At 36.1% G+C, this 16,125-nt stretch overlaps 1 protein-coding gene across 2 annotated transcripts in view; it reads left to right on the top strand.

Annotated features, from left to right (window-relative positions):
* The window catches only part of USP32 (ubiquitin specific peptidase 32), a 220,177-nt gene that overhangs the window by 164,022 nt on the left and 40,030 nt on the right, over window positions 1-16,125 (top strand). For both annotated transcript variants that reach the window (XM_058560459.1, XM_058560460.1), the window contains exons 12-15: window positions 3,729-3,831; window positions 12,099-12,294; window positions 14,095-14,270; window positions 14,796-14,936. In XM_058560459.1, the coding sequence (XP_058416442.1) occupies window positions 3,729-3,831; window positions 12,099-12,294; window positions 14,095-14,270; window positions 14,796-14,936 (616 nt within the window). The remainder of the gene's footprint in view (window positions 1-3,728; window positions 3,832-12,098; window positions 12,295-14,094; window positions 14,271-14,795; window positions 14,937-16,125) is intronic.

Below are 16,125 nucleotides of genomic sequence, written 5' to 3'. Positions count from 1 at the left end.
TAATGGAAGTCCCAAAGGAGAGGAGAGAGAGAGAAAGGAGCAGAGAAAATATTTGACAAAGTAATGGCTGGACCTTTCAAAATATGTTGAGAATCATTAATTCAAGAAGCCCAATGAACTGCAAGTAGGTTAAACACAACGATCCACATCCAGACGTATCATGGTCAAACTGTTCAAAGCTATAGACAGAGAGAAGATCTTAAAAGCAGGAGGAGAAAAATAACTCCTCCTAGAAGGCAACCCCAGTATGATTAAAGGCTAATGTTTTTCTAGAAATGATGGAGGTCAGTAGACAGTGGCATGACATTCGAAGTGCTGAAAGGGGAAAAACTGTCAACCTAGAATTCTCTATCCAGCAGAACTACCCCTCGGAAATGAAGGTAAATTTAAAACATTCCCATGTAAACATTGAGAGAATTTGTTGCTAGTAAAAATGTCTTAAAATAAATACTAAAGGAATGTTTTCAGACTGAAAGGAAGTGACACTAGAAAGTAATTTGAATCCACACAAAGAAATATACAGTGCCAGTAAACATAATTTATAGTTAATAATAAAAGACAGTATAAATATGTTTTTTCTATTTCTTCTTTTTACTGACTTAAAATACAAACTCATAAGACAACAGTTTAAAAACTATGTTGTTCTTATAATGTAGAAATATGTAATATGTATGACAACAATAGTACAAAGGAGAGAGTAGGGGGTAAAGTTATATTTGAGGAAAGTTTCTATATTTTACTGGAATAAGTTAGTATTAATCTGAAGTAGAATATTGTAGCTCTAGAGCAACCACTAAGAAAATAATCCTAAAATATAGCTTCTTAAAAAAAAATAATTAAAATGATATGCTAGAAAATATCTATTTAACACAAAACAAGGAAGGCCAAGAGGATAGAGGGAACAAATAAAAATGCATGAGATAGGGCTGGCCCCGTGGCTTAGTGGTTAAGTGTGTGCGCTCCGCTACTGGTGGCCCAGGTTCCGATCCCGGGCGTGCACTGACACACTGCTTCTGTGGCCATGCTGAGGCTGTGTCCCACATACGGCAACTAGAAGGATGTGCAACTGTGACATACAACTATCTACTGGGGCTTTGGGGAAAAAAAGGAGGAGGATTGGCAATAGGTGTTAGCTCAAAGCTGGTCTTCCTCAGCAAAAAAAAGAGGAGGATTAGCATGGGTGTTAGCTCAGGGCTGATCTTCCTCACACACACAAAAAAATGCATGAGATAAATAGAAAACAAGTTACAAAATGGTAGACGTATGTCCATATCGATAATTACCTTCAATACAAATGGATTAAACCGTCTAATCAAAAACTAAACATAGATAGGATTCTTTTTTTAAATCCAACTACTTGAGATTCAAAGACACCAATAGATGGAAAGTAAAGGATGGAAAATATATAACCATGCAAATAGTAACCATAAGAGGGTTGGAATGGCTGCACTTACATTAGGAAAAAATGGCTTTTAGGCAAAAAAATGTTGCTACAGACCGAGAGACATATTATAATGATACAAGTTTCAATTCATCAGGAAGGTATAACAATTGTAAATATATATGCATCCAGTAACAACTCCACTCAACAGCAGAATGCATATTCAAGTGCACATGGAATATTGTCTAGGACAGACCATATGCTAGACCATGGGTTATCCTACTGTGGCCCTTTGACTAACTTTGGCCTACTACCTAGTTTTATACAGCCTGCAAACTAAAAATGACTTTTTTACAATTTTAAAAGGTTGAAAAACATCAAAAGGGGATTAATATTTTGTGACACCTTACAATTATATGAAATTCAGCTTTCAATGTGCATGAAGTTTTATTGGAACACAACTATGCTCATTCAAGAAAACCTTTGGGGAGTGGAAATTTCTTAACCTAATAAAAGTTTCTTGAAAAACCTACAGCTGACGCTATACCTAATAGTGGAACACTGAAGGCATTTCCCATAAGCTCAAGAGAAAGGCAAGGATGCTGGCTCTGAGCACATCTATCAACATTCTATTAGAGGTTCTAGCCAGTGAAATCAGGCAAGATTAAGTAAGTAAATAAAATGCATCTCGATTATAAAAGAAGTAAAACTGTCTCTGATTACAGCTAACATGATCTTATATATTGAAAACCTTAAAGAATCCACAGAAAATTGATTAGAATTAATAATTAGCTCAGCAAGGTTGCAACGTACAAGATCAATATATTAAAAAAAACAATTGAATTGCTGTTTATTAGCACTGAACAAGTAATAATTTAAAAAATGGAAAATAAATTTTGTGAGGATGTGGAGAAATTGGAACCCTCATACATTGTTAGTAGAAATATAAAATGGTGTAGGTGCTGTAGGAAACAGTTTGGTAGTTCCTCAAGATGGAATTACCACATATAACCCAGCAATTTCACTTCTATACCCAAAAGAATTGAAAACAAGGACTCAAATACTTATACACAAATGTTCATAGCAGCACTATTCACAATAGCCAAAAGGTGGAAACAGCCCAAGTATCCATCAGTGAGTGAATGGATAAACAAAGTGTGGTATATACATACCATGGAATATTATTCAGCCATAAAAAGGAATGGTGTACTGATACATGCTACAACATGGATGAACCTCACAAATGAAGGAAGCCAGACACAAAAGATCACATATTGTATAAGTCTATTTAAATGAAATGTCCAGAATAGGTAAATCCATAGGTACAGAAAGCAGATTGCTGATTGTCAAGGGCTGGGGTGAGGGAGTAATAGGGAATAACTGCTTAATATATTACTGCTTAGTTGGCATGTATAAAAATGTTTTGGAGAAATTCACATAACAAAACGATTTTAAAGCATACAATTCAGTGGCATTTAGTACATTCAGAATGTGCAGTCGCCACCTTATCTTATGTGAATTTTTCCTCAATAAAAATAGTGTTTTAAAAATCACAATGTGATACCACTTCACCCCCACTTGAAAATTTTATGATAGAAAAGACAGACAGTAACAAGTGCTGACGAAAATGTGGAGAAACTAGAACCTTCATACATTACTGATGGGAATGTTAAATGGTGCAACCACTTTGGAAAATAGTTTTCCAGTTTCAAATGATCAGATGTTAGATGGGTAAACAAAATGTGGTATATACGTACCTATGGAATACTATTATTGAGTAATAAAAAAGCACAAACTAATGATATCTGCAACAACATAGATGAACCTCAGAAACATTATACTAAGTAAAAGAGACCAGATGCAAAAGAACATGTGTTATACCATTCTATTTATACAAAATGTTCAAAAAAGAGAAATTTATAAGAGAGAAAATAGACTAGTAGTTTCTTAGGCTGAGAGTGGTAAGACAGATTGATTAAAAATGGGCACAAGGTGTCTTTTGGGGGTAATTTAAGTGTTCTAAAATTGGATTGCAATGATGATTACACACATTTGTAAATTTACCAAAATCATTTGAGTTGTACACTTAATTCAGGTAAATTTTATGTTGTGTAAATTATTCCTCAATAAAGCTGTTTTTAAAACATCAGTATGAGGCTTGATAGTGGGGGTGTGACTCCTGAAATTGGCTTATCAATGTTTCACTAATTGAAATTGTGACAGTCTCCCAAGTATTTCCATTTGTTTCATATTTTTCCTTTGTGAAAATTTCTAATGATAATTTGTGGGTGTGTGGTCATCTGTTTCACACACCATTTGATGTACTGTATTTCTTTTCTCTGTACAGAGGATGGTTAGAACGAGAGAGCAGGTATGGTCTGCAGCCAGGACACAATTGGTTTATCATCTCCATGCAGTGGTGGCAGCAGTGGAAAGAATATGTCAAATATGTGAGTAAGATTCCTGTTTATCTACATTTTTCATAGTGTTTTCATAGTGTTTTCAACTCCATCAGACTTTGTGTGACTACTGGCCAGTAATAAAATGCTCTAACCTAGATAAAGATTTGAGGGGAAAGAAATGAATACTTTTATGATACTTGCTGTGGACCAGGCTCTGTGCTTACACTTCCACATAAATTTCCTCCCTTGCAAAAACTCTGTGAAGAAGATAATACTGGGCACGGGGGTGCATGTATATGCACTTTACATGTCTCATTTAATCCTCACACTATCCCTGTGAGGAAGGTGGTATTATGCCCATTTTACCTGTGAGGAACCTGAGGCTGAGATTAAAGGTAATCTGAGTATCTTGCTCAGGTTGGAAGTTCTGGGATCATAGCTAAGGACTGACTTTAAAGCCAGTGAATGTTGTGTTAGCCACATCATTTACGTTATCCTTCATTTGTTCACCTTTTCCATCAAAAAGTTGAAGACTCTTGGGTAAGAAGTGCTGATTTTCTATTCAAGAAAGTTAATTTCAGAACTAACATTAGAACTCAATTTTTAAATGATAATCTGCCATTGTTCCAAATAAAAAGTTAAAAAAGAAATTCTCATTAGTGAATATTCTGTAGTCTTATTTAAAGCATAGAAAGAATTTTTTTCAGAATTAGAAAAGTAAAAAGAGTAATGCCAGGAATCAAATTTCTTCATTCTTGGAGAGCCAGTTGATATATAGACTCATTGTCAGTTGTCTAAAGATCACTAACCAAAATTTTAATAATTTGATTCATATTTTTCCTATATGTCCTTTTCTGTCATTGTTTATTTATCAGAATATTGGTAGACTGTTTACGTTATCTACCTTGTTATTCTGCATGGTTCTTTTTCTCTTTTGCAGAGTTTAGTATTGTGTTGTCACATGTAAAATATGTAAATTGGAAAAGATAGACTTTGGTGTCACTGAAGGAATAAAAGTAGGCAAATGACTTCAAAGACCTTGTAGGTAGATAATGATGATGATTGTAGGTAGCAAGTGAGAACATTGGGATAAAGCATCACAGTCTTTTTTTTTTTTTTTTGGTAAGGAAGATTGGCCCTGAGATAACATATATGCCAATCTTCCTCTATTTTGTATGTGGGATGCCACCACAGCGTGGCTTGATGAGCGGTGTGTAGGTCCGCGCCTGGGATCTGAACCCACAAACCCCAGGCCTCCGAAGCAGAGCACGCAAACTTAACCACTATGCTACTGGGCCAGCCCCATCACAGTCTGTTTTGAAATGCCTTTTGGTCTTTATACAGTCATGTGCTGTATAACAATGTTTCAGTCAATAACAAATCCCATATACAATGGTGGTCCCATAAGGTTATTACCATTTGGCCTAGGTGTGTAGTGGGCTCTACCATCTAGGTTTGTGTAAGTGCACTCTATGATGTTCGCACAATGACAAAATGACTATAATTTAAATACTATATAAATGCTGATGACACAGATTTATATCTTTAGGCCAGACCTCTCTGAACTCTACTTGGATGCCCAGTTGGTATCTCAAACTTATTGAGTACAGTCATGTGTTGCTTAATGATGGGGATTTGTTCTGAGAAATGCATCATTAGGCGATTGTTGTTGTGTAAATATCATAGAGTGTACTGAAGGGGAGCAAAATTTGCCACTCCAAAATGTATCTCTTTAACATGACGATTATTTTAGGCTACTTTTAAGAAACAAAAGACTCAAAAATTTTTATTACCTCCTGCTTAACTGCCTAAAAGAATTAAGATTACAAAAAAACCTGTCTCAGGAAGCAAGCTATCACCTTAGCATAATGTGAATTAGGTAGTAGACAGGGAGGAACCTAGAAAAGCCTGTTTGTTGGGCTCCCCTCCATGGTCTTCTGTTTCTGTGTGTCCAAACACTTGTTTTCCAAACGTTTGCTCCTTTTCACCTACCTATGAATTGCCTTCCTTCCCTTTGAAGTCCCTAACTCTCCCCACCCCCAACAACTTCTTTTGTCTTTAGCTGAGGATGGTATTTAAGGTGAGAGCTTTAGCCATTTTGGCTGGTTACTTGGTTTTACTGGATTTCTCCCATGTATACATGTTATTAACTTTTGTTTGTTTTTCTCCTGTTACTCTGTCTCATGTCAGTTTAATTCTTAGACCAGCCAGAAGAACCTAGAATAGTGGAGAAAAATTTCTTTCTTCCCTACAGTACTTATACAAACCTAGAGGGTATAGCCTCCTACACACCTAGGCTATATGGTACTAATCTTAAGGGACCACCATCATATATGCAATCTGTTGTTGACTGAAATTCCATTTTGTGGCACATAACTGTATACATATGTATAAAGCCTAAAAAGAAGTAGCATTATCACTGATAGAGAAGAAAGTGAATCCTGAACCTTATTTTGGAATGTCATAAACCGTTCATACAATTCAGAAGGAATCATAAAATTATCAAAATAGAATTATTTTATATTAAAGTGCCACATAGTCCTTTTAGGAATCATCAACTCAGAGAAAGTGAGAAAATTTCTCACCATGGGTGAAACTTTACCAATCCAGAGACCTATCTTCCTGAAAGCCGGGCTTCTGGGATAGTTTCTGATAGTTCCAGACCCAGAAATCAGTAAAAACAAAACAAGATTCCTTGGATATTTAGGGAAAAAGATCTCCCAGAGCAACTGCAAATTACACAGTTATAAAGAGCCAGTGACTACAATCTATAATCATTATTGGTTTGTTCAATGTTTGGAAGGAAAGTAATGATAAGATTAATTAATTGACTAAAAATGTTGACAATTTTACTGAAAGCCAAGAAGGGTGGAAGCAATGACAAGGAAAATAGGGCAGAGAAGGAGGAAAAAGAGAGAACCTGAGTAGTGACAGTTTCAGGCAGTGCCATACACTGAGAGCAACAGATTCCTAGAATAGAAAAGAAAACCAAAGACAGTGAGACGATAGACCGCTGTAGATTGAAACATTGGAAAAGAAGTGGAGAAAAAGCCTGTATTTTCCAAGTCTAAGGGATATCATTCATTGTACCTTGTTAAAAGCATATGGTACTGTTTGCAGTCTCTGGGGTCAATGATTACAGCTTCTCATAAGCTATTATAATCATTCTATTGCTAAATTATTGTAAAACTCAACCTAACAGATTTAATACCTGGTAATATATCATCCTATTTTCTTGCCAGTGATATCTACAGATTCAACCTGTGGACTAAGCTGTTTATAATAAGAAATATTATAAGAATGATTTCATGTAAATTTTGTTTAGAAACATAGAGTCCGTATAAGATTTCCAAACCAATTAAAGCGTTTAAAAATACAATTCCAAATATTTCTTCTCGAAATTCTGTTAAATGCCAAACTCAGAGGAAAACTTGAAGAAAATTGTTTGCTCAAGTAGGATTAAGGAGACCTAATCTTCCCCAAAATATTTTTACAAATTTTTAAAAAGTAACTTATAATGCATATATAAACCTAGTATAAATGGAATAGAGAAGTGAATATAAATTTAAAAAGGAGTTGCCTGTCAACCATATGATAGGTACGCAGACATCATTTAAGTTGAAGAACACTTACAGCAAGAATAGTGATTTTCTGGAGGATAACAAAGTGACCTTGGAGAAGACTTTAAATTTTCAGAAAGTCATTCTTTCAAAATAGCTATGCTATCTGTCTTACTCCAGCTTTATATGCAAGATGGAAATGACCCAAAATCTCATTAAGATCTGAATCTTTTTCTAAAAAACAAATTCCAGAGTAAGTAATAGATTTAATAAGAAATCAGTTACTATACTCTCACCATTTGGAGCACATTATGAAAACAAAAGTATGAGATTATAATCCTCACTAGGACAATGGTTATCAAGTCTGACTGCATAGTAGAATCACATAGAGAGCTTTAAAAAAAAAGGCTGTGCTCTACTCCAGACCAGAAATCATAATTGAAGAAAAGGGTTTAATTGATTTAAATAGTACATCATTTTTATTTACTGACAACTTTCTTTTGAAACCTAATTTAAATTCAATGCATTTTTGTTGGTGTGGACTCAATATCAGAAAAGCTGTAAGAAGATCAATATTATCTTTAAGAAATTGCTATGAAATTCACAGACTGAAGTCTAAACATATGATTAATAATATTAACTACTCAGGTCTAATTTACATTTCTACTTTTGGCTGTAGGGCAGTTTGGTTCTATTGTTCTGTTGTCAACACAATTTTGACCTCATTGGCGGATAGTCCAATTTAAAATACTGATGACCCAAAATTTGTATCTAATGTAGATTCCCAGTTTTTAGTCATTTGTGTACGGTGGTCACCATTTTTTGCCATATAATGCCCATACTGTTATTTGCTTAATATGTCAATATAAATAACTTTACCGTTTTTATGTAAATAAATGTATTTTAAAAGGAAACTTTATATCACTATCTTAAACAGAAAATCTGTGTCACATTCCAGAAATAGAAAGTAAAAATAAAAATAAATTCAATGAAAATAAAATATATTATTAAATTGCATCTAAATAGTGTCGCTTTTTGAAGACTGATATTGAGGCCTGTTCTCTGTTAAAAAGAGAAATTATCAACTGTTAGATTAGCATATCAAGTATTAGATTAGCACATTAGTACCAAACTAAGACCCCTTCCTTGAAGTAATCAGAGGATTGAAAGAGATGTGAATAGGGAATAACCTTATCATTGTGAACTAGGGTTATTTAATGCCCCAAATAGTCTAGTACCTTTACCATACTTTAAGAAAGTTAGTAATTGACAGAAGATGCTAACATCTGGATCTGTAATAAAGAATGTGAATCTCTGTGCCTCTGAATTGTTTGAAGTTTTAACAATAAAGCTATCTTGGCTGTTTTAAAATTTTTGATCTGACAAAGTTAATTGGTATGTGGAAAGAAATCTAGGTTTTATTGTCATTCTTTTTGCCACTCTTTCAATTAGAGGCACTGGAATTTCTTGAGAACTGGTTTCAGAAGGAGCTACAAATTGATAGTATTCACCTGCCTTACAGATCAAAGAGGAGACAACGTCTAATAAAATGTTGATACAATGTCTCCCTATTTTGGCTAAAATTAGGGATGTTATAATTGCATTAAAAGAAACTAAAGCATCCACTATGCTGTTACTATGCTGTGGCTTGGAATTAGTCTTTTAAATTTGATGTTTTTCTTGGGTTTCAGTTAGTTACCTTATAAGCAGTGCCTTCAAGACTCACATCCATTGATCAGTTTTATCTACTAAAATTCACATCGGTGTTTATTGAATGCCACTTGAGTTCTTCTACCCATGCTATTGTCTGTCTTCTCAGATGCCTATGGGATCTTTTTCCACTGGTTAATCCCTTTAGTCTTTCTCTTTACCCTCTGAGTTACAAATTCCTGATCTTTTTAAAACACTCACCGGTACACATTCTCATACCTTCCCTCCTGTATCTCCTCAAGTCTTAGCTCTATTTTTTTCGCTGCTAAACTTAGTAGAAAATAGTTCTATGCTAGCAGTCTCTGCTTCTGGTACTCCACAAACATCTGATTTTTCTCTGATCATTCAGACTCATTGTCCTTCCCAGATTCTTCTACTACCTATCCTGTAAATATTGTTCTCTCCTTATTCTACATATACCATTTTCTTGTGCTTCAGGAAGTCTATTGAGCCCCCAATTTTTATATCCAGCCTCTTTCTCTGTCCTGAGCACTAGACTCAAAAGTCCAGGTATCTCAAACCAGAATATTCAGAATAAGCTCATTCCCAAAACGATCCCATGCACCCATATACCTTATCTTATAAAGGTGTTAACTCCCATCTAGTCATCTAAGCCAGCACCTACCTTGGAATTATCTTTACCCCTCTTTCATATACAAATAGTTGTCAAATTTTTTCACCTCCTACATCTCCTAAATCCATGCTTTTCTCTCCATCTCCTTATTTTTGGATCTAGTCTATGGTTTAGTACCTCATATTCTCTTGCCTGAATTATTATAGGAGTCTTCTAACCTGTGTCTCAATTTTTAATTTCTGCCTCCAGTCCTTTCTACACTCTAGAGTTATTTTTAAAGCAAAAACTGAATTATGCTATTCCCCTGTTTAAAAGCCTCTCACAGAAAAATCCTGTCAATATAATAAGTAAAAGAAAAAGAAACACTATGCTGTGTTTAAAATGTGATATCTATTTAACAACAACCAGAATGGTAGTTCACATTTACTAAATACCAGGCACTTTATATGTGTTGCTCATATAATCTTCACAGTAACTCTGGGGTAGATACTAATATTAACCTATTTTTTATCTGTGAAGAAACAGAGGCTTAGAAGTTTACTTATTGTGAAAAGTCACATAGCTGGTAAGTCAGAACCCTGCCCCTAGTTCTAACTACAGATGTGTCACTTAACGACCAGCATACATTCTGAGAAATACATCGTTAGTAGATTTCACTGTTGTGTGAACATCGAGTGTACTTAGAGTGTCGGCTGAAATAAAGAGTCTGGGTAAAGGTTAATTAAGGAGTTCATTTGATAATTGAAGTGAGGAATTCGAATCCTGGGAAACAGTCCAACAGAGTATTCTAAGGAACTGCTCTGAGTCTACAGATCTGAGTGTAGTTTATATACTGTTTAACAAAGCAGTTTACGTACAGGAAAGGGCTTTCACATCTAATAGTCACATACTTGAAAGTTACCATGAACAAGAACTTTTGGTTGTGTGTCAAACAATGCTTGTAATATTGGTGTTATCTATGTGAGGAAGGAGGCAAGGACCAGGGTCGTCACTTTTCCCTTAATCTCTAAGAAACATAGTTGGGAAATGTGAGAGTGAGGGACCCATTATCTCTTCCTGTTGCTGATTCATCCTGCTGGTGTCGTCAGTCATGAGGTAGGGGTTGCAAGGTCATTTAGACACAGGCTTATGAAGCGTACATGGCTGCTTCACAGTACAGCACGGATTCTTGTTGTACTGACTTGAAGCCTATGCTGCTCCCTTGTTAGATTTGCCTGTTAGACCAGGGAGAGGGGTCCCAGTTTTGTTCACACACAAACCTAGATGGTATAGCTTACTACACACATAGGCTATATGGTACTAATCTTATGGGTTCACCATCGTGTATTCAGTCTGTTGTTGACCAAAACATCATTTTGCAGCACATGACTGTGTATATACTCCATGCTACTTGTTTTTTTATATATACATATATATCTTCAGTCACAAGAAATAAAGGAAGCACATCAAAATGTCAACTATAGTTAAGGCTAAATGATGGAATTTGAGTACTTGTAATATTTTCTTCATATTTTTCTATATTTTCTACAGTGACAATGTAATCTTTAGTAATAAAATGAATAAATATTATTTAATTTTTTTTTTTTTTTGGCTGAGAAAGATTTGCCCTGAGCTAACATCTGTTGCCAATCTTCTTCTTTTTTTACTTGAGGAAGATTAGCCCTAAGCTAACATCTGTGCCAATCTTCCTCTATTTTGTATGTGGGTCACCACCATAGCATGGCTGCCAAAAAGTGGTATAGGTCCACACCCAGGAACCGAACCCATGAACCCCAGGCTGCTGAAGCGGGGCACGCCGAACTTAACCACTAGGCCACAGGGCCAGCCCTCTATTTAATTTTTTAGTATCAAAAAAAAGCCCTCCAGGGCCGGCCCAGTGGCGCAAGCGGTTAAGCGCGCAAGCTCCGCTGCGTGTCCCGGGGTTTGCCAGTTCAGATCCCGGGCGTGCACCGACGCACTGCTTGTCAAGCCATGCTGTGGCGGCATCCCATATAAAGTGGAGGAAGATAGGATGTTAGCCCAGGGCCAGTCTTCCTCAGTAAAAAAAATAAAAAATAAAAAAGGAAGAGGATTGGCAGATGTTAGCTCAGAGCTGATCTTCCTCACCAAAAAAAAAAAAAAAATGGCCTTCCATGGTTTCCAGTTTTCAACAGAATAAAACCTAAATTACTTTATGTGGCACAGAGTCCTTCCCTCTATTTAATTTTTTAGTATCAAAAAAAAGCCTTTATGTGGCACAGAGTCCTTTGCAGTCTGTTCCCAGTCTACTTGACCAATTTAGTTATACATACTCTTCCCCTTTGAAGAAATAAAAATTTAATTATACATTAAAATGTTTTTAAATGTCTGTAGCCCACCACAAGAGGATCTATTATTTCCACAATAGATAATTTGGGAATTCATTTTTGAAGGCTGCGTAGTTGTCAGATTATTAAATTTTACCTCTTAATCTCTGACTTCATGATTTTTAGGATGCCAGCCCTGTTGTAATTGAGCCATCATCTGTTCTGAATGGAGGAAAATATTCATTTGGAACACCAGTACATCCTGTAGAGCAGAGTGAAGATAGAATCGGAGGAGGCAGTCTCAGTTATGTGAACCCCACAGAAGAGAAATTTTCGGACAACATTTCTACTGCATCTGAAGCCTCCGAAACTGCTGGCAGCAGTAAGTATGACTTGTTTCCCATGAGGTTTAGTCAGGATCAGTTCATAAAGGAGTATATTTTGTCAGAGAGTGTGCTTGGTAAGACATTGAGCATCAGGCTCCCATTCACAGAAATGAGTTTTAATGAAATGGTCAATTATAAGAATCTTGAATGTATTAGTACCTTTACAAAAAGAATCTTTTCTATATTCTACTTCATTAATCTCTCAATTTGAAATTATTTTCACTGTTTTCATTGAATAAGCTACATCTCTCCATATTGCGATTAAACTATTTTGTCAATAGATTTAGATTTGGGAAGACAGTTTTTGAGAAAATCTAAATTTCCATCTCAATGCCTCTCTCTAACCATAAGCATAACTTCTTTGAATTAAATGCACCCTCATATCAGATTCTACGTACATTTTGGGCCGGAATTTGAGGATTATTTTGTTATAATATTGAGAAAGAATTCAAAATGCTTCCCATAATTCTCGTTAGTCCTTGGTACCTGCCTAAAACTTAGTTGTTCTACACTTATGGGGAAGATGCTTTGGTGTTTTTGTGGCCCATCTGAATTAAATTGATCCCTATTATTCAGCTGATACAGTAGCAGGACTCTCCATCTTACTCTGTTCTTTCATTTTTGAGATCTTTTCTCCTTTTCTGTGGAGGGAGTAGGCAAATTGGACAGAGATAGTATTTTTTCTGCAAAGCTCTTTGTAGAATCTACTGCTTCTCATTCCCCATCTGACATTACAAAGATCACTTAGTAGTCCCAGAAGTTCTCTCCTGATTGGCTTTAACGCCAAGATTATTTCTTCTCCCTCTCTAAGGTCCTTATTGATACGTGCTCACTCTATAACCTGTGTTATCCACAGGCTGAACAGTGCCACAGATAGAAGGTTCAAAGTAACTGATGGCTAGAATGTTTACTTGAGACTAACACGTAGTTGAGTGTTGAAATACGTTAAAATACCATTGAGGTTCACAACTCTTAAGTCATCATTAATCATTTTTCTATGTGTATTTTTCTTTTTCTTTTCTTTTTTGTGAGGAGATCAGCCCTGTGCTAACCTCTGCCAATCCTCCTCTTTTTTTGCCAAGGAAGACTGGCCCTGGGCTAACATCCGTGCCCATCTTCCTCCACTTTATATGGGACACCGCTACAGCATGGCTTTCCAAGCAATGTATCGGTGCGTGCCCGGGATTCGAACTGGCGAACCCCGGGCGGCTGCAGCGGAGCGCGCGCACTTAACCCTTTGCGCCACTGGGCCGGCTCCTATGTGTATTTTTCTATTGTAACGTTCATGCCTTCCTTTCAAATAGATTAATTAGGGAACAGTTTCTACCCCACTAGGCACTCCTCTTTTGGAGTTCTTATTTTAGCTCCTTCCCTTTGGTTTAGAGACTTCATATCACCAGTATCTACCAAGAACATTAGGAATGTGTTTGCAGGTGGAAGAGAAGAATTAAGGGAGACTATGTGAGATCCCAGCTACTTGGCCATACTTTTTCCTTTCCTATCAGAGGACGTATAATTCTTGTTGGGAATTATTAGATATTCTAGGAGGCTGGCCAAATGTTCACTTGGTAATAATTTTTGAAGCTTTTATCCTACCTAGCATTAGGCTAGGTATTGTCCAGAAAGAAATACATCTGTATTTCTTATCTTCTACATATTTATCAGAATCTACAGTGTACTAACATGCCAACAGAATAATAGCATTAAGGTAATAGTGGACATTGAGTTCCTATCTTTAAGCCTATTTATGTATAATAACTAAAAATAAAGAGATTCCATCCTCTTTTTCCTTACAGGCTTTCTGTATTCTGCCACACCAGGGGCAGATATATGCTTTGCTCGACAACATAACACTTCTGACAATAACAACCAGTGTATGCTAGGAGCCAATGGGAATATTTTGTTGCACCTCAATCCTCAGAAACCAGGGGCTATTGATAACCAGCCACTAGTAACTCAAGAACCAGTAAAGGTAAGTAATTTGACATCTACTTAAAACCATTCTCTTTCAAGTTGCTAATAAATTTCATCCTAGAGGTTTTAGCACACAGCAGAACATTAGTGGGGGACCTGTTGTGGATGGAAATCTCATTTCTGTGAGAATATTTTATGATTTAGTTCTCATATAGAAACAGTGTGGTGATCCTTGGAAATGCTGTTTTGACTTAGGATGGCTACTGTGAAAATGTAGTTTCATATGTATATGGAATTTTTTTTTCCAAAATAATATTTTTTATTGTTTGAAAGAAATCTGTGAAAACCAATCTTATTATTTCCAAATGCCCCAGTGATTTTTTTCAAATGATTTGCCATGAATTCCCTTTCTTAGTTTATTTTGAAAATTAAAAATAAAAATCTCTTTTTAGAAAGTTCATTTTCTTCCAGTAACATGAAACTGAGTAGTGACATATGTATCTGTTTTCCTGTGTCTAGGTTTTGTTAAAACACAACACACTGTAATATTAAAAATCAACATTTACATTCCATTCTTTCTAAGGCCACATCATTAACACTAGAAGGAGGACGATTAAAACGAACCCCACAGCTGATCCATGGAAGAGATTATGAAATGGTCCCAGAACCTGTGTGGAGAGCACTTTATCATTGGTATGGAGCAAACCTGGCCCTACCTAGACCTGTAAGTATAGCCAATAATGCCTTATATAAGGAGCAGTCGTAGATGGGGTCTTCTATTACTTTTCTATATGAACCTCACTATCCACAGATTAGTTCTTACCTATGATAACAGGAGTATTCAGTACCTGTTCACATTAGTTGAACAGCTTTTAGGTTCTTTCACGTTCATTCATTTATTCATACATTTGTTGAGCACTGTATTGTGTACCAGCCATACAATGATGTGCCTGTGGGAGTGGGTGGCTTATATGGAGTGAAGGGAATAGTCACTGGACTAAATAAAGTCAAGGAATTATGAGGCTAGGCTATTAAGTCAGTCATCCACATAAATGCAGATGTTAGGATAATACAGGACTTAGGCTGGAGCAGAAGTCTGAGAGCCAGTGCCAAAAAGTTCAGTGAATGTAGGGGAAGTGGTGCAGAGGTTACTTCTTTTTTTTTTTTTTATAATTTTTTTTTTTTAATTTATTTACCTTTTCCCCCAAAGCCCCAGTAGACAGCTGTATGTCATAGCTGCACATCCTTCCAGTCTCTGCACGTGGGACACGGCCTCAGCATGGCCGGAGAAGCGGTGCGTCGGTGCGCGCCCGGGATCCAAACCCAGGCCGCCAGCAGTGGAGCGCGAGCACCCAACCGCTAAGCCATGGGGCTGGCCCAGAGGTTACTTCTGAAACAGTTATTCCCAGACATCCAGTTAGGGATTGGGTTCATCTTGTACCTGCTGGTGGATTTTTGTGATTTGTCTTTTTGAAAGAGAGACATATAAAAGATCATAACATATGATAACAGGAATTCCAAGTTAGTGAATTCTGATTGTTGCCATTGTTAGAATGAGTCATTTAGAGCATAAGTAAAATGCTCTAAAATAATTTAAAGGACCTAGAGCATGTAATATCAAAATATTAGTGAGTTAACTATGCATCATTTGTTGTGCTTATACAGTAAACAGCAGGACTCATTACCCTGAATACTCTTTACATTGTCAATGCAGTAAAATACTTTATAAGAAGATTCTTTTGGTATATCAAGAAACATTCTCCCTTATGTAATATCCAAACTAGAACTTTCTTACACTAGGAAGGTTTTGCGTAGATGAGATATAGTAAGTTTGATCACTTCCAAAAAGAGTAAAAGTCTGCTATGAAGCCTTAGTCTGTAATTTTGACATTGATTTTGAGTTGTTAATAATT

The sequence above is a fragment of the Diceros bicornis genome, chromosome 18 (assembly GCF_020826845.1).
Source record: "Diceros bicornis minor isolate mBicDic1 chromosome 18, mDicBic1.mat.cur, whole genome shotgun sequence".
NCBI classification, from domain to species: domain Eukaryota; kingdom Metazoa; phylum Chordata; class Mammalia; order Perissodactyla; family Rhinocerotidae; genus Diceros; species Diceros bicornis.
This window is presented reverse-complemented; position numbering and strand designations above follow the sequence as displayed.